This window comes from Clavelina lepadiformis, chromosome 3, assembly GCF_947623445.1.
Source record: "Clavelina lepadiformis chromosome 3, kaClaLepa1.1, whole genome shotgun sequence".
Lineage (NCBI taxonomy): Eukaryota > Metazoa > Chordata > Ascidiacea > Aplousobranchia > Clavelinidae > Clavelina > Clavelina lepadiformis.
Genome location: NC_135242.1, coordinates 24031572 through 24053884, shown reverse-complemented (window position 1 = coordinate 24053884; position 22313 = coordinate 24031572). Strand labels below are relative to the sequence as shown.

Below are 22313 nucleotides of genomic sequence, written 5' to 3'. Positions count from 1 at the left end.
GCAACTTTCATGTCATTCTCTGCAAATGCAAATGATGTTGTAAAAGCAGGGAAGTTGGCTCTAATTGCCATGTACAATGGAAGGCAAGATGACAATCTGGACGATCTAAGATATCAAATTTTCTGTGGAAAGACAGCAAGAAGTACGACTGCAATAGACCCATGTTCTCTTCCTCCCACGTCATCAGCAGCGAGGTTTCACAGTCTCAGGGTATATCATCAAGTGCAGGTGTGGCTGGGTCATGTAACAGATGTGCCACCGGAACAGTGGGGTTGGCGTTTTAGTGAAGGCAGTCTGGTGCCTGTGATGACAGACAAACCTCCAGCTCCATCTCAGTTCCTGGAAATGATTGTCTGCAACTGCAAGACCGGCTGTTCTACACTTCGATGCACATGCCGGAAATTTGGTTTAGAATGTACAGTTGCATGTGGTGAATGTCATGGGTTATGTTCAAATTCGTCATTAGGCCTAATGGAAGACATTGACTCTGATGATGATGCCTTGGTTTGAACTATTAATTGTTTGATAAAATTAGGTCTTTTAAAGAACTAAATTGTGCGAATTAGGTTAAACGATAAGGAAAAACGAAGATTTTTGAGACTCATGGCGGCCGTTTTGTTTTTAAATTTTGTTATAAAATTTTATTAAGACAAATTTTTATCTTATTTTATAACTTTCCAGTGTCTGTTTTGTAAATTCCTTGTACCAGAAATATAGAACGAGCTCTTTTACAGAACTAAATTACATGAATTAGGTGAAAAGATACATTAAAATGAAGATTTTTGGGACACATGGCGGCCATTTTGTTTTTAACCCCAAAAAAGAGGTGTTCCACTAAATTTTTGGCAGCAGATTTTTAGTATGTTATTCTCGTATGGGTCAAAACATTTGCAATTAGTGGTGGGTCAAGCCCTATTTTGAGCCGGATTGACTGGAATAATATTTATCCCGTTAAAGAAAAAAAGGGTAAACGTTGTTATTAGCTCAAAGAAAAAAAGCAAGGCATCAGAAGATAAAAGAAACCTTGAAGAATCACCTTCCAGTTGTGTTGCACACAAATATAATTACTTAGCATTGGTAGTACTGAAACCAACGAAATAAAATTTGTGCAAAAAATACAACGCTCTGACACGTAGGTACTAAAAATAAAAACATCACAAAAGAACTGTGTAGGTCTCAATTAATTAACAAAGGACGCAATTCCAAAGGTTGCCGATAAAATGACGAACTCAAAACATTTGCATCCATACTTCTATTCTCCAAGCTTATGATTACTTATGACGATCATTTTCATTTCAGCACCATGCTCTTTGGCAGACTGGGCATCATCAGTCAATTGTAAACCTGTTTTCTTTTGATATTTTCGGTCACCTGCAAAAAAAGGCCAATACTGACAACACATGCTCCGGCTATGCTTTAATGAGCATTGCAATGCAGATTTACTGGAAAATATGAAAGTTTTGTAATTTATGGGGAAGGCCTAATTCCTTTTGATACAGAAGCTGTTGCAAGTTAAGCATTGGGTTTCATGCTAATTGGATTACAAGGCTGGAACTATCCAGTTGGATACGTTTTACGTAACAAGATGACAGCAACTGATTTAAAGTTGCTCATTTTCAAAGCAATTGAAATAGCATCATCGAATGGCTTAAATATTGTTACCGTTACCTGCGATGGTTGCAGAGCAAATTTCCAAGCAATGTGTAAAGCTGGTTGCAAGTTAGGGCAGACTGTGGCAGAAATTGATGGCGCTATTAGACATCCAATCAAAGAATACCCCATTTATTTTGTGCCTGATCTTTGCCATATGCTCAAACTGGCTCGAAATGCTTAAACATCTGTGAGAAACATTACATTACACACATTACATCTGTGAGAAACATTGAGTCTTGCATCCATGAATTATTCTTTAGTTGGGGGTACTTTTTTCCCTTTACTTCAAGGAAATCAATGATAGGGTTCAACAAATCTACTCAGCAGATTACTGGTCGATAGCCATCTTACAACACCATACAAAGAGACATCACTTCGGGCATCTTCCAACTCCAAATCTTCAACGAAGTTTCGAAACTGTCGATGGTTCTTCGCATTAACACGTATGAAATTTACAATTTCGATGACAGTTTTTATGACATCTTCGTATTTGAAATTTTGGCTACAAGATGTTCACGATGGATAATGCAATGTAAAGGGAAGAACTCTGGAAAGTTAGGATCGGATTTCATCAGTCCAATTAATCCTTTATGTTTATACCCACCATTGCTGGTGCACCATCAGTTGCGACGCTGACGAGTTTATTAAATGGCACATTGGCTCTTGCTAAAGCTTCGTTGAGTGCATTTTTAATATCTATTCCACGAGTCGTTTCTCTTAAATCCACCAAGTTTAGCAATTCTTCTTTAACAGTCATATCTGATGAAATGTATCGAACAAATATTGCTAGTTGTGGATTATCTTGAATATCGGTTGATTCATCAAGAGCTAAACTAAATGCAACCGAACTTTTCAAGTCATTTTGAACCGTGACTTTAATATCTGCACTGATCTGGGATATGCGCCTTTGTGTAGTTCGGCGTGAACATGGTATTTTTTCTATTAGCCGCTGAAGATTTTTGTTTTTAGGTTCCAAAACTGCCACAACATCAGCTAAATTCTTTTTCACAAATTCACAATCGGAGTAGGGGTGTTTTGCACGAGCAATATTCCAAGACATAACAAAACAAGCTTCAGTCATTGCATCAGATTCCATGCTGAATATCTTTATAAACCTCTGCTGACTTTTCAGCGCAGATTTCAACTCAGTTAACTTGCTTTTTCTTATATCTGATTTAGGTGGATAATTGCTTGAAAAGTTCTCGTGATTAGTTTCATGGTGACGTTTCACATTGCTACCTTTGTTTTGTCTCAGTTTTGTATGGCAGATTAGACACAGAGGTTTATTTCCTTGACTAGTAAACGCATAGTTTTCTTCCCACTCTAGATTAAAACCTCTGTTTTCATCTTCACATTTTCGTTTTTTGCTATCGTTAGTTGTCATCGTTTTCGTTTTGCAGTGTGTTTATGTGGACTAAGCTGAGCTAAAGCTTACTGTCTTAGCAATGAACTTACGTTGACTTGCAATTAACTAACTCTTCGGATTCTATGTCCAGTGTTACGTCATAAACAAAATGCTGGCCTAAATAAAGAAAAACAAAAGAGAGAAACGTTCATTAACGGTACTCTTGGTAGCGTTTACAATTTTTTTGTAATTTTACGATTCGACTAGAAGAGCCACAAAAAACATGCCGGAGAGCCGCAGTTTGCCCACGTCTGATATAGGCTCTCAGAATACCAAGATGCTAAACTTGGATACATTTCAGGCTATTTGGTTAGAAAAATGACCGATAGAATCACTTGCTCGTATTGTGCTCAAGCACTTATACAAGAGAAGAGTTCTTGAGATGACCACAACTACAGCAGAATGTCTACCATACCTAGCATTCATTCAAGTCAAAGACCGAGACGTTTTAATTACCCCATCAGCAGGTGTTGTAACTGTGGTCAGACAGGCAGAGAAGCTCTTTTGAGCTGTTGTTTGTTGTGGATTTACTTCACTAAATCCTAAAATTTCCATCTAGGGTCATCTCAGTCAACACCAGTGTGAATCAATTTAAGAAAAAGTTAAAAACTATGATTTATTTGCATCCCTAAGAAGCCATGATGATGATTTTGAGATTGGATGTGAAGATCTTCATTCTTTACAATTAATAAAGAAAATTATTAAAGAATTTTTCACGATCAGGTTTTTGACCTACAGCCAGCATTAGCCTACACCAAAACTGTGATACAAAAACACAAAATTGGTTAACGGCAGCGATCAAAAAAACTTTTTTTATTTAGCATTATCTAATTCTTTACTCATAATGATTACTTTCGTAGAACAACCGAATATGTTTGAAAGGTATGATTTACATTAGGTTTCATAATATTTCATTTCGTGTCTTTCACATTAACACCTGATTTTGTAAAAAATATGTATCAATCACCTGCTTTGGATCATGCAACTGTTACTCGAATGAAGAGCTACCCCATTGCCTTATGCTAGGCCTATACGCAGGGTTGCCATCAGTTTCAACTCAAAAATAAGGACAAATCTTATAAATAAGGACGGTATGGCAACCCTGCCTTTCCGGTAGCGGTAGGCAATTAGTCCAGGCAAGCTTATTCATTGATAAAGCTAAAATACAAATATTTACAAAAAACAGTCAGTGATAGTGCTGTGATGATTTTATAAAATTGTTTGCAAATCGAATGCCGCATAGACTACGGAAATCGGCAAAGCAAAGCATTGCGTTACGTGTCGCCTATGCATGACTTCCGGTGTATCGTTGTAATTCGTGACGTGAGTTATTCTTTCATTTACAGCTATTCATTGCGTCACAGTCTACGAAGTTAACCCTAGAAAGTGGTCGACTTTATTATGTAGCTGTCCCAATGTCTTATTTAATGTAATCGTTTAAACAAGAAACAATATAACCAGTTTATACAGTTGTCATGGTATACAATTGATTCTAAGATTAAGAGAAGCGAAACAACGACCTGAGACTCATTTCACTTCGAGGACATTAAACAATTCAACAGACGGACTTTGTAATTGAAGTGATCGTCCTTACAGGGTAAGAAACGATAAACAATCATTTCATTACAGTGCAATTCAAACACCTCGGCCTTTCGAAAAACTTCCATAGAATTAGGCCTATACAGAACTACTCCAATTCACATTTGGTTTTTAGCCTTTGTCTCACTCTCTCCCAACGCTTTTCGGCGCATGTGTTATCGCAGGCTTGCTTCACTTTTCAGCAAGGTATATCTAGTTATTACATATAAGATATCTATGCTTTGAACACTTTGCTCCAAGAAATATGCCCTTATGTCCCTGTTTCCAAAAGCATTGAATTAACAAACTATGCCATTCCATCAACGGTCGCACCAGTTTCTTCAAGGTCATCACACTAAAACAGAAACTACAGTAGTTACTTATGTTTGGTGTACAACACCGTTACACCATAGTATGGCATACACAGCAACCTACAGCTTGTGTTATCTGAGCAATGCTATTCTTTCGAATTTTGTTTTTCATGTTTTCATCCAATTCACTTGGTGGCATACAACTTTCAGCATTGAGGATCTTTGTTTTTTCTTTCCATAGTTGTTTCCTTTGGTTTGGAAGTTTTCTCCACGACCATAGTAATGCCCTTGGGGTATTACCAACGCTTTCACCTGTTCAGTGCTCCTGATAAACATTTCTTAAGTCAAGCAATACAAATAAAAATATGTGCATCATTCGGACTTGCTAGCTAGGTAACCGGTGCTTGAGCAATCCGAGATTACAGCAAAGTACAAGTCGGCTAAAGAATTTCCTCTGTCCGATGATAAAGAATGTGATACGATATATAGCCGGCCCTACCCGAGGACGGCCAATCTTTTTCCGTAGCTAGAAGAGATCTCTTTTGTTGACTTGCTGACGAAATCAAACACCTAAGTGAGGTTAATGGAAGCGAACCAAATTGGCATATGAACTTCTAGACACTTCTGGAAGACACGGCTTCCAAATCATGATTCATGTCGATTGCTGCGAATCGCTTTGACCTGAAGCCACACTGGGCCTCTGGATAGATGCAGTTGGCGAGTTGGAACTGCACGGATAAAGACCTTCCATACCATGCTCAGTAGTGGTATGTCGCATGTAAATAATTGATGCAACCGCTACAGCTTGACGGCATAGCTGTTTTAACCTGATGCTAAACAAAAGCATCATGTAATTACCAAAATTCAATTTAATACAGTGTATGATCACGGCAAACACGAAAAAAGTAACTTTTGGCTACTACAGAGAATAGCCTTGTTGTAGACTTGGCTGGTTTGTCAGTTTAAACACCATTGTGTATTGCAATGTGCGTATTTCAGCAGTCTTTAGAACTTGCTTTGATTCCACATTCAGTAAATTAATGGTATGCGGTTATTCCAGTGCCTAGAAGCCCGAGATAGATAGCTTAGAAATGTAGGCTATTACACAGTAGCCTACCAAACAGGACCAATTATGCAGTGTTAATGCCGGACACACTAAACGCCTGAAAGAGCTGAAATCGAAAACTAGGCCTATTTTGTTCATTTCAGCCTTTTTCAGATTTTTAGTGAAATCCGTTAATAACAATTTGTGCAAGGCCATTCCAACGATTTTACCTGCGATACCGATGTCATTCCACAGATTTTTTGCACAGATAAACCTAGGCCTATCACGCTATGTTATATGTTAAACTAGCCAGTAATCACACTGTACCATACTGTAGTACGTATCTATTCCTGTCGTATACGGTGTGCATCAATCACTATAGTGACTCTTCAAATCTTAATACATACATATCGGTATAGCCTACACCATCAGATTGTACCGTATAATGACCAGCCACAGCCATTCGGTTGGATTATTCATTCGACATACGATTTGCCTTACAACGATTACTTTAAAAGATGGAATTATTACCGTTAGCTCATACTAATGGTTAATCCGTGCGTTCCTTTTTCCCTTGACGAATCGGGTGAATTCTTTTGTTTATCATGTACAAAAGTATCCAAACAAATAAACGATTTTATAAAATTTTTGCTATATTAGCTGGATACACTTGCTCAGTGAGCGGCATCGGTTTTTATCGAAGTCCAACTAGACTTTTCACAATAGATTCTATTGTTCTGGAAGATAAAAAAAAGAAATGAGGTGAAGATGAATCCTGTCCTGATGCCTGGAAAGATCCCTCATCAGTCGTACGAAAGATAAGTTGACAACAAGCTGACAGGACCTACCCATTATTGGAACTTCCTTGTTGGTCTTTGCAGTAGTAATTGGTACCACAAATGAGAACTATAATCCACGATAATCAAAGGTTGGACATCCCTGCTCTAGAATAATTACAGTAAGAATGTCGAAATTTAAGTGATGAAATGCAAAGAAGAATCGCTAAAAAGAAACAAAGCAAGAAGAATCGCTTATGCATTTGCAAGGTGTCACCTGCAGGTACAGACCCCATAACATGAATTTCAATGCTTTTTGAACTGCTGGGTTGTAAGTGCTTGTACATTGACTATCGTGCATTTCTTACTCGAGTGCTGGAAGGGAAATCCTTGAATGTGAGGAACGCAAGCCAGTGTCGGAGTGCACAAATGAAACAAAATAAATAATAATACAAAAGTGCTGAAGGTTACACCGTTTAAAACTTTCACTGAGTTCTTCACCCACACACAACAAATCTGCTTTCACCTTCAGATCCAGGTTTCCTGCTATGCTTTGTGCGCTCTGCAATACTGTACTTGCACACTAACCCTTTCTACGTTTTATTTCAAATTCCACGGCCTAGTTGAAATGCTTTTTTAGTAAATGATCCGGAATATTGTCATTAGTAGAAAAAATAAATTTGCAGATATTTCAGGATTGCATTAAACACAATATTTTCCATGTAAGCTTTCAACTTTTACAAAAACTTATTCTTTTTGGCCCCAGAGTACCGAAGAGAAATTCTCTTTCAATTCCATATATTCAAATTTGGAATGTTTAATAATTTTCAATTTTGTGATAAATGTTTGATAAAATTAAAATTTTTTATCAGTTTATCAAAAGCATTCAACTGTCTGAAAAGAAAGGCTGATTAAGTTAATCAGTCATTTTTTCAGTATGGCCTATAACTAATAATAAAGTAGCTACTACCCAAATAGTACCCGACTACCAGGTTACGGTAGTCAATGAAAACATTCGGAAACATTATGTTATGACTAGGGCAAGTTTTTGTTGCACTAAAAACGTGAGAAAGTTGCACTTAATTTTAACAAAAGTTGCAGTAAAAAGTTGCATTTATGCACAAGTTTTTAAAAGCATTAGGGTATGAGATACTCGAAAGGATCCGTTGTATAACCCAACAGTTTAAGATTTGCAGGGTGTCTGCTTGTTCCGTTTCTTTCTTCGCTATACAATCGATCATGCATACATTTTTATGTTCTTTAGGTTTGAAACCTACATGACAGGATTTCGCTGTCAGCTCCTGTAGAGCTGTCAAATTTTGTACTTTCCCATTTCACAGACGGCCTGGCGAGACCGCCGAAAATAACATTTTTTTGCCGGTACGCAACAAGAAAATAACGCAATGCGGAAACAATTTTCCGCAAAAAGCTAAACAGCAAAGCGTTAACCCTCCCCTCCCCCTAGGTCTGCAACTAACTAAGCTATCTCAACAAAAATTGACCTCGAAAGACTAGACACAACCTGTTTCCGTTTGTGCGGGCCAAAAGCCAAGTCATACTTCCACTTCTAATTTAGTTCGGGCACTGTCGTGCTTGGCTGGGGTTGTTAAACTTCTAGCTTGCAAGCCTAGTGTTGCGTCATAGATAACATTGAGATGCAGCTAATCCAACACATAGCTCTTTGTTATGTAAAGCAAAGAGAATAGAAATATACTAGAAAAAGTTTTATAGCATGTTTTTTAAATCACTCCTTTACATTTTGCGCAATATTTAATAAAAGTTGCTGTAAAAAGTTGCATGAAAAATAGAAAAAAGTTGCAATATAAAATTCCTACAAACAGCTTAAAACATCATACTACATAAATTCTGAGTATTTAGGAAGCTGCTGGAAGCTGTAAAAAAAGTTGCAAAAACTTGCCCTAGTTATGACGCTTTGAGATGGTTGCCTAGTCGTATTTGACGTAATTATGATGTCACTATCATTTATTACGACTTAGGCAATGTCCACCAATCGCCACCATTGATAGCTTTCTTCTTTGTTGGCTGATGAGTCTTTCTCTTATAACCGTGTTTGGTTGTTCCGCTTACATCAATATGTAAATGCAATTTAGCGCACACTTACTTATTGATTAAATTGCCTGCAAATAAATGAACACCACAACAGCAAACAGAATACACTTTTATTTACAGCGTCCAGTCGACCGATATTATAATCGAGGTAATCACATTTTCTTTGAATGCACTTGTTTCACAGTATAAAAATTAATATTTCATTTCTCTCTCTCTCTGAAAATGGAATGCATCTCTTATTTATATGGTGACGAAACTTCTTTGTAATGCATAAATCTTTCTTCTGTTCATTTCGTTGTTGACTTCGAAAAGTTGCACCAACTTGGCTAATTTTGGCCTCTCAATTCTGACGTATGTGTTCACAAATTGTTGTACCAGTTCAATTGAGGTAAGAACTTTTCTCTTCGTTTCTGTTCACGTGGTCTTCACATGATCGTTTCCGATGCAGATGTTTTCCACACGTAGGCTTATGACGTAACATAGAGTCACGTGGTTGTGGTTCGGTTGTCACAATGTGACTTTGGGACCACATACCAGTATGTACAGGTAGACTACTAGGGCCTAGGCTACAACCAATAATAAACTTAGCCTAACTTTTAATGCAATCAAAACCCATGGCTTAAAGTACTTCAATAGGCCTACACATTGACACAGTAATATCTTTACATTAATCAGCGTCCGCAGTCTGCTAGTCTTAAAAACTCTAGCAAAAGAGCTAGACTAACCCTCCTGCCTTCTGACTCCAGGTCTCAATTCTATTCGAATTCACCTTTTTCTTATATCGACCCAGGCTTCATTTGATACAAGCCATGTCCTTTCCAATCTCGACTTAAGCTTCAATCTACAGAATCATGACCTCTGTAATCTCGAACCAGGCTTCCTTTTACGCGAGCCATGTCTTTTCCAATCTCGATCCAGGCTTCATTTTACACGAGCCATGACCTTACCAATCTCGACCCAAGCTTCAATCTACTTTCTACACAACCCATGACCTCTGTAATATTGACCCATGCTTCAATCTACACGACCCAGGCTTCATTTAGTGACGCCTGTTCTTGCATCGTGGGTTGCAATAGTGGCCTTTAGATGATATGACCTGTAAGTTGTAGGTCGTATAGGAAGTGAGCTGACTCCTATGGACCGTGACCTTAGAAAAATGGCGTCTTTTCAAAATTTCATGACCTGGGTTCGGAGTCATTAAATAATTGCATTCCTTATTGCAAGCCATAGGAAACCTCAAATTTCCAAGACTCTTTCTGATTGTTCTTTTTGTTTCTTTTGTCTTCTTTTTGTTTCGTTTGGAACTACAAGACAGTACGATTTATTACAGAGAGATAGATTTTTCAATCGTAGGTCTGTTGCCAGTTATCTGGGACTGGGCTAACTTATTTAGGGGATTTCAGGATATACATTACTGTACCATTAAAAGTGCATTTCTTTGCAGGCGACTTTGGTTGCGCATATGTAGTGTTTGTCGCGTCGCGTACAAGGATTGTACACAACAAGCTTTATTAGTGCTCAAGGGCTCTTTGCCCTTCAAACACGTGTATCCTATATATATAAAGGTATCATAGAAATCATACACACATTTATATAGCCATATAACAACACATCCCCCTTTTCAAGTAATACAACAAAACGATGGAAAGAAAACACGTCACCACAGCACTTCACTTCGTAAGTTTAAACGTTCAGAACCAAAGATTTTGCGACCTGATCGAGTGCGATACACTTCGTAAAGCACATAACGCAGAGATACTAAGTGTATTCACTTTGCTGCCCAAGCAAAACGTTGACCATCTTTAAGTCAACACAAATTGATCAATGGTGCTCTGCATAGCAGATCTTCCGTAAAATTGATTTGACGTTTTGATACTCTTATTTCAGTTTTATTGAATGAGAAATTGGCAAAGATGCATAGTAGTTGCCATAATGCAACAGAACGCATTTTAAACTTCTGGTAGAGCTGTCTATAAACAATCGCCAGTCTCCTTGTTTGTAGTCTAGGACTTTCATTTTGAGAAGTCCAGTTATATCATTTCAATATTCAAGTTATGCATCTTGACTGAAGAAGGGAAAGAGTTCCTCTTCTCTAGTCCGGTAAGCTGTTATCTTTGCATCCACCTTTAGACAGTTCTTCTCCTTCAGTCTGGAAGCTAAAACCTCAGATGCTTCTTTTGATAAGTTAAGGTCTCTGGTAAGATCATTAAGCTCTTTTTGTGTGAACTGTTCGGGAGTGAATGAGCTTTCTTCGTAAATTTTCATTTCATGCTTTTCCCCAATATCTGTTTCTTGAAAATCTGGTACTGATGTAAACACAGGTACGGGAATGCTTTTGCAGTGCTCAACCGGTCGCCTTACTAACTAGATTTAAGAAGAGTAACGCTTTATACACCTGCAACTCAAAAGAAGCAAACTTGTTCAAGGTCAGCGATTCTTGCCTTCAGTGCATTAAACATTTCAAGAAATCAGGAGAAATTAGCTCATTTTTATCAGTACATCAACAAATAAGGCAGGTTTATTTAATGAGAATCACAACTGAGTCCAATCTGAGGTTTCAACCTAAACACAAACGATGACGTGATAGCTAAAACACTGTCACTATTGCCAGAAATAATGAAAAATGCTGAAATAAATAAAATAACCGTAACTCGAAAACTAGAACCAATTCGGCAAAACCAATGCCACATTCGGAATCAGCGACCTCAAATTACCCTGAATCCGTTGAAACATCGCTGGCATCTCATAAAAAACTTTTTTTTGTTGGGCTGTGATAATCAATGAAGACAGCACAGCAATGATCAAATAAAAACAAAATTAATCAGCCAAAATTGATCTTAAATACACTTACAAATTACAATATCAGAACCATAAAATGTTTTCACTGACACTGACATTGGAATGTTCGTTGCTTTTGCAACAGTAAGCCGGTTAGCCGTTTCATAAATTACTGACATTTTTTATATAACTTAGGCTAATTTATCTTCAGATCAGTCATGTTATATCTAAATGAGAATAATAACAACAATTTACATTAAAGACACAAAAATAAAAATTGGTCATGCCACGAAACGATTACTCAAAATTTTCAACCGTGCACAGACGATTTATGGATTGTGTCGTGTTCAGCTTTTACCCGGTGCTGTCCATAATTTTCGCCTATCCAGGCTATAGATGCCTACAACTGTACCACTTAAGCCTAACCCAAAACAGTCCATGAACGTTTTTCCAACATCCATCATTTAATCCTAGATACCAAAACCCTTCAATGGACGTTTATCCAAAATACATCATTTAAGTTTATCCCAAAACCCACGGACGGTCTTTGCATGTCCCATAATTCAGTATATGTCCCCAAAACTGTCCATTCTTGGACGCTTACATCATATCCACTATTTAAACCTATTCCATAACAGTCCATGGACGCTTCATCAGATCCACTACTTCAGCCTATCCCATAACCGTCCATGGACGATCCGCGGATTGCGTCGTGTCCAGCTTTTTCCCGGTGCCTCTGGCGGCACGTCTTAAGCGTTTGCTGCATTTTCCCCCTCATTGTTTGTTGGTGGAATTGTTATCTTATTAGTTATTACGCTGTAATGGTAATCATTTCAGTTTTTTCGTTTCACAACAGATAATGACGAAATAGAATATTCCACACTTGATAATGTGTGGCACTGTAGCACATTAATGCACGCTCATTTTTTGCCCCATAGCAGCAATATGTGCACATGCATTTTTGAAAAATGCATCCGCTCCAACATTTTGTATTGAAAACAAACCTTTTCATATTTGTATTTATACAAATGACGACAAGACGTTGCATTCGAAATTTTGAAAATTTGACAATTGCTAGGCCTAGGCACTTCACACCACAGCAAACCTCACATTTCCAGAAGACTCTTTCTCATTGTTCTTTTTTGTTTTTTTTTGCAAATCTGAAATCGACTTCCTTCTACTTTCTGGTGGATCCCTCAATGTGCTTCTTTCTTACTGTAAGTTCATTGTCTGATCCAAACTTCCAAAATTATGTAACATTCCCTTTCATTGCATCGCCTTCTCCATCTTTCTTTGTCCTTTGCTATTTAAAAAAAATGTTCTTGCGTTTGTAGCAAACACAGCAAGCAGTTTTTATAGCCTAGAAGCTGATCGCAGCGTCAATGAGCCCGAGTTAAATTGTCTAAAACGTTTTTGCAGATAAACAATTCCAACAGCTGTAACATTTTTATTGACATGTTTATTAAGTTTCCATCGCATAACAGTTCCAATTCCACACTGGAACTAGAAGGCAGTACGATTTATTACAGAAAAATTGAGCTTTCAATCGTTCGTCTGTTGTCAGATAACCTAGCCTGGGCTGACTTCTTTAGGCCTGTGAGGAATTCAGGATATAAGTTACAATTCCATTACAAACGCATTTGTTTGCAAGAGACTTTGGTTGCGCATATGAAATGTTTTTCGCGTCGCACACAAGGATTGCACACAACAAACTTTGTTAGTGCTCAAGGGCTCTCTGCCCTTCAAACACGTGTATCGTATAAATATATACAGGTATCATAGAAATCATACACAAACCTCTATAGACATATAACACTACATTTTACACTACACTACACTACACCCCCTTTTCAAGTAATAGAACAAAATAATGCAAGGAAAACACGTCACCACAGCACTTCATAAAGTTAAACGATCAAAAACAAAGATTTTGCGACCTGATCGAGTGCGATACACTTCGTCTGTTACTGTATATTGTTACTGGGAGATGACGGTATTGGCTGCAAATCTTTACGATTACGTCGCAGTAAAGACTTATCTCTTTCAAAAGTATAGGAAGGTGGCGTATTAGAATATAACACTTTACGAGGCCTTTGAATATTATAATTCTCAACTGTGAACCATGCGTAATATACCCGGTGATAAAAACAGTAATTTACGCGCACGGTGACGCTTGTCAAAGTGTCTTTTTTGTTGATCCTTGACGGAGTGATCTATGAGAACAAACTCGTTGACATATGACCGGTTTGGAATAAGTGTACTGGCTCGTGAAAAAGGTAAAGTGGTCCTCAGTCTTCTTCCTATCAACAATTCCGCGGGACTCCATCCACACTGCATTGGAGTTGACCAGTATGACAGCAATGCCAGGTATGGAACCTTTGATTTCATTAAGTTTAACCTGTAATCGGTTCTCTTCGCCTAATTTTCCCAGACCTGCAAAAAGCAATGGAAAATCTTAGGTTAGTTTTTTATGCGGTTGACAGTGTTAACGTGGTAGATTTTCTACCAAGGCTTTAATGGCTGACCACCCTAGGAGAGGTTGTTTGATTTTTGTTGATGTAGATGTCTTGCCCCATTTCATAACCGTAGCTTCGCCTGGAACGTTCCTTTGAACTTGATGTTGCTTGACCTTACCAGCATCTGCTTCACCTGATTCACAACCACATCAGGAATGGACTCAAATTCGTTTTCCCCAATCGCTTTGACATCGGAACCTGTGTCGATACGAAACTGAAAAGAAACATCGTTAATGGAAATCTGTGCGTTCGGGGAATCCTATGAGTCTATGACATCATCAACATACATTCTCCCCGGAAACAAGGTTTTGTTCTTCCTATTCATCAGCTTCACCGTATCGATGCTGCGTTTCTTTGCAATACACTCTTGACGAAAGTGTCCCTTTTTTTCCACAGGTAAAGCACGTTGCACTTCTCCCGGGCAGTTCTTTCGTTAATGTTTTAAATTATGACCGCACCACAAGCAACCAGAGACGTTGCTTTTCTGCGATTGTTCTCCTCCAGTTGTGGGATGCATGTATTGTTTTGTTGGTCGTCTGCGTCTTTCGCGAATATTATCGACCTCTAAACTTCTGTTCGGAATACGAGAGATTTTTGCTGATACCGGATAAATTCGGTGTTTCTAACAATCTTAATTGCATATTCTAACGTCAGATCCGAGTGCATATGGAAACGTTCAGATAGACATGAGTCTGAAATGTCCACTACAATCTTATCCCTAATCATCTCGTAACGAAGGGCTCCATAATTACAACTTTATAATAGAGTATGCAAAGAAGTAATGAATTCTTCCACTGGTTCGTGGGACAACTGCACTTGTCTATTAAAGACGACACATACATAAATAATGTTATGACGTAGATTAAAATATTGATTGAAGCGCTCTTTTACGCTATTCTATGAACTCAGGTCCTCTTTAGATAGGTGAAACGAAGATAAAATATCGTCACCCTTGCTTCCCAAAATATGTAGCAAAAGGTTCACCTGTTTCTCTTCTGACTCGTCGCAAAGCTTTGATGCTTGCCCTTTGACCTTTTGAATCGACGAATCCACTTGTTCCATTCTTCTGGTGCACTAAAAGTGACGCATTCAGGTGGAGATATGTGAAAAACATTTGTTTCTGAACGGTTGAGTCCTACTTCTGACACGATGTAGTTTTTGACGCGAGACACACAAGGATTGCACACAACAAGCTTTGTTAGTGCTGAAGGGTTTTTTGCCCTTCAAGCACGTGTATCGTATAAATATACAGATGATGCACGTACCCATAGATATCATATACAGAACTCCATAGACGTATAACACTAAAGCATGAAAACACAATTCCATGTCATTTGCAGTAATAGCAGTAGTAGCTTTAGGGTTAGGCGAGCAAGTTTTTCGCATCGGACCCCTGCAAGATGCCTCGGTTTGTGAATACGGTCTCTAAACGAACAAACATTGCATGCCAGTATTATTGTTAACTACTTGCAGTTTTTCAGGACAAGATTCATTCACTGGTTAATGCTAGTTAGCTAAATGGACGGTGTAGAACAAGGAGAAAGTTGTGTAGATCGAACCTCCGTGTAAATTGATTCCCACCTGCTTTGAGCTTACTTTCACATAGCTGGATGATTAAACGGTTAAACGGTTTGAAACATCATGCCAAGACGAAAACAGTTGTGTTCTCTGCTGTTATTAGCGTTCCATAGCAATAAAGAAATGAAGGGTGCAAGATCTTGAGCGCCAAAGAGAAATTTTAGGCAGCGAAAAACGAGAAGAAATGCACAAGAAATGTCGAAGAGTTTGTTTTTTAAAAGAAAACCAAATTTCATTCCTTCTTGACCATGTAAGTTCAAAATTTTTCGCGGGAACGTTCCCGCGGACACCTTAAGATGAGTTGTTGCTTCTCCTCTAACTTTGGAGAACCCAAACTTAAACCGCACCACACCTCACTTCCCCCTCAACCCGAAAGCCACACTGGTCAGTTGGTTTCTTCATTTATTCTTATTTTAGACTAAAAGATTTTTTTAGCTGTTATTGTCACTTGAAAGTAAAATACAACACGCAAAAAATTTTTTAAAACTTCCTCGTGCATTTGCTGATGTTTTATTTTTGAAATGATAAACATAGATAGACGTCATCTGCTCTGCTTATTTGACTATGAATAATACATTGGCTTCACGAAAACAACCGTTTTGTTTCCAAGCTCGCATTTTCAATCTTTACTTCAATCTTTTGCTTTGTTCATGTGGCAGAGAATATGGGGCAAAATATTTGATAATTCATTAATTCAAGGGAATTTATTACTCTGTTATTCATTTTAATGCTGGAATACAAACTTTGTAGAATAGCACCACATAATAAGCTAAAATAACACTTTTCATCACATTTATCAATAATATGGCAGTTTTGCATGCGATTAATTATGTGACATGACAATTAGCGGCTATGGTGGCTGACGGCAAAACTGAAATTCCCAGACCCAGTAAAAACAACGCGAATATTTACACGTGGAATGCAAAATTGAGTGACGGTGTGGTTCTAAATTTGCGCTGGGTATTGTGACGTAAAAATTTCGCATTAAACAAAGTTTGTCTTAATACAAACTTCTTAAGGTTTGTTTTGTTATTTGAAAGTTAAATTTGTATCTTTGAGTTGAATACAACGGCAATCTCCAAGGTTTTGAATGAAAATCTTAAACTGAGTCATGCGACATTAACACGTCACCATGCCCGGAACAAATGTTACATAACAACCGCATAATGACGTGCAATATAGCGGATTGACAGAATGTAAATATTATTACGTAACACATGTGGCAACTTATAGTTACAGTTTGCTGCGTTGCCGGTCTAAATACAGTTCAATGTTTACGTGGTTGGTTAAAATCAACTCTTGGATTTCATTCAGTCGCAACGAAGTTTCATTTTAGTTTCTTTAAGAGGTTCAAGCGCTCCCTTCCAATCACGCCAAATAATTCCATGAGCATGTCCACTTGATTGACGCATCCAGACTCCATTGAGGAATGAACGGGCGCAGCCGGGACCAAACCACCATCCCTGAGATCCTCCAAAGAAAGTTGCGCAGTTTAAACCACTAAGATGTTAAAATATAAACATTAAAATTCCTTTTTTGCATCTATTTATATTCTATCTTATACGTTACTGGCAGGATATAACTGAAAATCCTACTGAGGTTGTGGCACTTAATGTTTATTGAGTTGGACACAATTGTTCCTGACTGTAAAATGACATACTCGGAATCGTTGTCGCTATATTCTGTCGAAAATGGGCGACCGTTGTTATATGTTAAACTGTCCCCTGCATTTCCGCTGTATCCGGAAACACGAAGCTGATACAAATTTTCAGCAGATTCGATCAAAAACGAACTGCAAAAACAACAACTTGCTTTAAAAGATTCAAATCCAGACAGCTAAGTTTTCATTTACTCAACAAAGTTTTACGTTGATTGATAAATGTAACATTTTTAACGTCTTCGTTATTTACGTCACAACAATCGTCTTATGACCTATAATCGGCGTGACGTTGGTTTCCATCGAAATCCCACAGCTCTATCTTGAGTCTGCATCCTCCTTCACGCGTCATCTCGTGGATGTTGTCGAGTCCTATAAGTAATGAACCACGAATAATAAGAACGGAAAACATCAAAATAAAATGCGATTAAGTTGAACTAACTTCCTCTTACCAAGCCAAAATTCCCCATCAATCTGACCAAAACCTTTCGCGTAGTCGTCCCATCGTCGCCCGAAATCAACACTTCCGTCAATTCGTCTTTGAAAAATCTGTTAGTAATTTGATTTTACATTTTAGCACCAGAGTAATACGTTTAAATATTGAAATGATCTTTATTTTATTACGTCAAAAAATAATGATAATATTACGTCATAATAAAATAAAACACAACACCATTAACACGTCACAAAGAATACGCAAGGCATCTCATTAGGAGCTCATATTCTAGTAATATGTGAGTTCGGGTGATCGCTAAAAGTTTCATGTTGATAAAACATCAAACAAAGATTCCAGGTAGATTTTAAATGCAAGTGATTTGGGTGAAATAAATCAGGTTTACGTGGTGATGGTTAACTTTCGACCGTAATAATTGCAAAGTACTTACTCAATTCAATGCGATAGTTTCGCATGTTGCTTAAGCGAAGCGAAAACACAACAGTAGTATGAGTGTGCAACCAAAATCGTGATGATTCGAGTCACTATTTTCAGAGATTTGACTTAACTAAAGTCAGATTTTTTTATGATTCAGCATTAAAATAAAATGAATCTTTATTCGTTGGTCGGAATATATTAAAATATATCTTAAAATGATTTTATTTGTCTACGATTGCGTACGGTGCAGCCAAAATTGTAATAATCCTAAACGTTTGTGGTTGATGAAAATGGAAATTTTGCTGTATGTTTGGTTTGGTTTTAAGTATTAATCGACTGGACTTGATTCGGGTTTTATTAACCAAATGACTCGACTGGTATCGAGTTACTTGTACTAAATGACTCGATTTGACTTGAATCTTAAAAGGTAAATGACTTGATTTGCGACTCGAGTTTGATGACTTGGTCATAACTCTGTCTACAACAATGTTATTATAGAAGTACAGTAATTTTATGCATCGTTGCATATTAACCAAACCTGGGCTTATGATTATTTCATGACGCGACAGTTAATCGAAAGACAATTAATCGAACGACAGTTTATCGAACGACAATTAATCGAACGACAATTAATCGAACGACAGCTTATCGAACCGACGGTTGATCGAACTGACAATTGATGGAATCGACTCGCTTATTGTCTCAATGTTTGAGAAACACGCAATTAAGATCCGAGGCTTAAAATGACACCGAGGCTTAAAATGTTACACCTATAATTCATCAGTGTGATATCATAATTCTATTGTCAAAGTTTGTTGTTCAATAAATAGCCGTTCGATCAACTGTCGGTTCGATTAATTGTCTTTCGATAAACTGTTGTTCCATTAACCTTCGGTTCGATTAATTTTCGTTCGATAAACTGTCGTAGTACCGATTATTTATGCATAATTGCACACGACAAGCACTCCCAGAGTAATCATGGTAGTTGCATTCGAATGATAATTAATAATAATTTGACACACTTATATTCCACAATTTTGAGTCTACTTTTTTAAGTGTTATTAAAGCGTTTTCTAACCAATCACAAGTCAGCTTTGATGAAATTTACTGAAAATAGTATGTTTTAGCAAAGTGGGAAAAGAAAAACCCTATGGTATTGAAGAAAAATGGCACGATCAAAGCAGACCGCCAGAAGAAAAGTGAAGTAAATTCAAAGTTAAGGAGAAACTAAAGTGAAGTTTTAAAGTTAAAAAAAAGCATATGTGAAAATGGCAACGTAGACTACAGCAATCATCGGGAGGTAATTATTCAAATGTTCAAAGAAAGTAGGTGAGAAAATGTATACTTATTGCTGAGAGAAATCGCGATACCAAAACGTATTATCGAAGGCATTATCCAGAAACCAGGAAATATTATCAACATCACGTTAGACAGTAAGAAGAACGCCATACGGATTGCACACAAAAGTTATCATACCCCAGCAAAGAGAGTCACGAAGTGACAACGAGCACCGTCGAACAATACCCGCGACAGGCGCTTCTCGAATCAGAGCAAAGGAGAAAAGAGCCAAAAATGTTGAAAGGAATCTACCACAAGCACATGCGAGTCTATTGAAGGATAATTTAAACCACGACCCAAACGAGCAACCTTCGGATCTGAAAGAGAGCTGAGGGGGCAAAAGGAAAGTCATAAGCAAGGAATCCAACGAGAGCCAGGAAAAACCTGCAACACAACAAAGTAAGAACGTTCAGACCCAACGTGACTTTTCCCAATTTCCGCTGAACGAAACTGTGAATGCACAACCTCTATGCAGAGAACCTCTACTATTTTCAAGAAGTGCTGGCAATAAGGAAGATAAGGCTTCAGGCTTTGACAAACCCTTTTATGGCACAAACTGTAATGCAGCTTATACATAAGATGTCACTGCACCGAGTTCCCGATACAATGCGTTAGAGACAGATATCGCACACATAAATTTGATTGCTGCAATATTATCTACAAACCGAACACACCAGAACTTAACTTTTTGTAAAATGAGTATAAAATTATATTACATTCCCACAAATAAATAATTCCAGTATGTAAACTAAAGACATATAATAGCACGTGCTACAGATATCTCGATTTTTCGCGTTTCTTTAATTTGAATGAGTTTCAGATTTCATATCAGATTTCAGACTTCATTTCACGCTTGACGCCACTGCATGATATATCTGTACAACCGTTCTTGTTATTACTTATTACCCATGTGATTACGACGTAATTATTGATGTTTATGCTATAATTTTGCCGTTTGTTGAACACTCACGCTGCCATACACGATGACACTAGAAATTAGAATTATGCATACACTACCATGACACTGACATGACTCCAATTGTCAGATGCTTGCATCTTGCCAAAATAAACACAGATGAGTTTATTCAGTATTCATTCAGTCGTTTGTTGTTGTTGTTTTGTCTGCTACAACATTTGTATTTGTATGTGTGTTTATTTTCGTTTGACAAAAACGTACATGCGAATTAAAAGCAAAACAGAAGAGTGGTAAAGACAGATCTGAAAAGACCGAATGGGTGTTACTGTGACAATAAATTTATCGCCGCTTGTATTTTCTTACATTCTTGTTACAATGCAAAAAAATTGTGCACAACGCATTGCCATCTTGAGGTCGTAAAAACTATTGTTTAAAATTAATAAGTTCAACACAATCTGTGGAACTTTTCTTACAAATGTGGAAAGATTTTCACTCACCGTCCATCCATCCTCGCAATACACTTCAACACCACTCGTCAAACGTTGTGGACCGTGACTTAGTGGCGAAACACATGGTCGAGGAATAAGAAATTCCTCTAATTCTGGAAAAAACATTTTTTGAAAAACTAAAACTCAAACAAACCATTCTTCATCTCACATCAACTTACTTGCAAGTCTGGTTATTATGTCGGTCCCTAGCGAACCCAGAACGCACGATTCTCCTTTTTGCATATTGGAGTTGATGACGTCATTATCGCAGACAGTGGTTAGGACTTGACGACATCCTTGCGAGTACGTCATCATGACGTAATAAGCCAATGATAACAGAATAATCGCTCCTCTCATTGCTGACTAAGAAGATCTTTCGTTGAAGTTGATAATATGAAATTGTTCCAAATTGCTGCTCTTTATATAACTAACTTCGATTCTACGATGACGTCAAACAGGTTTAGAATTGGCACCAAAAACTCAAAATAGTTTTCACGAAATTTCTTTTTTGACGAAAAAAGTGTTTTGCACAAACACATTCGTTTAAACAAAAAGCTCAAGCGTTTAAAAAGAAGCGTAAGTATTAAGAAAGATTGTATGTCAAGAAGCGTGAGAAAGTGACGATAAACTTCGGGTTTTTGTGCCGGAGAAGTTTTTAATAAGATTTTTGACGTCACAAGAAGCTTGTTTTTGACAGAAATGTTTCCACCGCAAACGATGACGATGAAAGATTGAGTTTTTCTCTTAAACACTTTAATCGCATATTCGACAGTAACAGAACACATGACGCTGCATATGAGGTATGCAGCTTTTCAACCCAACTTAATATTTTCCAGAACATTTTCTAAAAGGACAATATTTAAAATACCGAATATTTAGACAATATTTGTTATTATCTGCATTTTATTATTATCGCGTCAATGTTTCAAAAGTGTTTTAATTTGAACAAGAACGTTTTTACCTGCGTATGAGCAACATGGGTATACGCAGCATTCTACGTTTAACTGAATTTGTTAATTTACTACTTTGTTAGAGATTCCTCCACGAAATTTTTGCAGTCCAACTGTGGTAATGTGCAAGCATGACCTGATATGTATTGATCATATTAATCTCTTTATTGGTCCGCACAAGTTATGCCAAATGTCTGCAAGATTTAGCCGTTTTATTGTACTCAAAAGTCTTTTCTGTTGTCATTGTATTATTTTAGTGTACTCTGGGACCTGGGTTATAAAACACTCACAAATTCAGTGCAAAATCACAGTCAACAATGAAAGTGTTTTAAGCATGGAGGTACGTGAATCAATGATAAGCTTACAGGGCATGTTGGTATTAA

The 22313-nt window shown here is 37.5% G+C and overlaps 2 protein-coding genes across 2 annotated transcripts; both read right to left on the bottom strand.

Annotated features, from left to right (window-relative positions):
* Window positions 1-2233: 2233 nt before the first annotated feature.
* Window positions 2234-3037, bottom strand: LOC143449881 (general transcription factor II-I repeat domain-containing protein 2-like). The gene has a single exon (XM_076950210.1). The coding sequence runs from the start codon at window positions 3035-3037 to the stop codon at window positions 2234-2236; it is 804 nt and encodes a 267-aa protein (XP_076806325.1).
* A 13358-nt stretch (window positions 3038-16395) lies between these two features.
* On the bottom strand, window positions 16396-21432 carry LOC143450452 (ficolin-2-like). Its single transcript, XM_076951012.1, has 6 exons — window positions 21160-21432; window positions 20990-21093; window positions 17820-17916; window positions 17643-17739; window positions 17371-17502; window positions 16396-17210 (listed from the first exon to the last, which is right to left on the bottom strand). The coding sequence occupies exons 1-6, from the start codon at window positions 21335-21337 to the stop codon at window positions 17021-17023; spliced, it is 798 nt and encodes a 265-aa protein (XP_076807127.1). The 5' UTR covers window positions 21338-21432; the 3' UTR covers window positions 16396-17020.
* Window positions 21433-22313: the final 881 nt, after the last annotated feature.

Bases quoted from the DNA above. Each gene is read 5' to 3' on its own strand.
- LOC143449881 (XM_076950210.1), bottom strand. From the start codon at position 3,037: ATGACAACTAACGATAGCAAAAAACGAAAATGTGAAGATGAAAACAGA.
- LOC143450452 (XM_076951012.1), bottom strand. From the start codon at position 21,337: ATGAGAGGAGCGATTATTCTGTTATCATTGGCTTATTACGTCATGATG. The intron at 17,503-17,642 runs GTCATAAGACGA...TTGTTTTTGCAG, and splicing joins CAACGTCACGCCGATTATAG to TTCGTTTTTGATCGAATCTG. The intron at 17,211-17,370 runs GTATGTCATTTT...TTAACATCTTAG, and splicing joins TATAGCGACAACGATTCCGA to TGGTTTAAACTGCGCAACTT.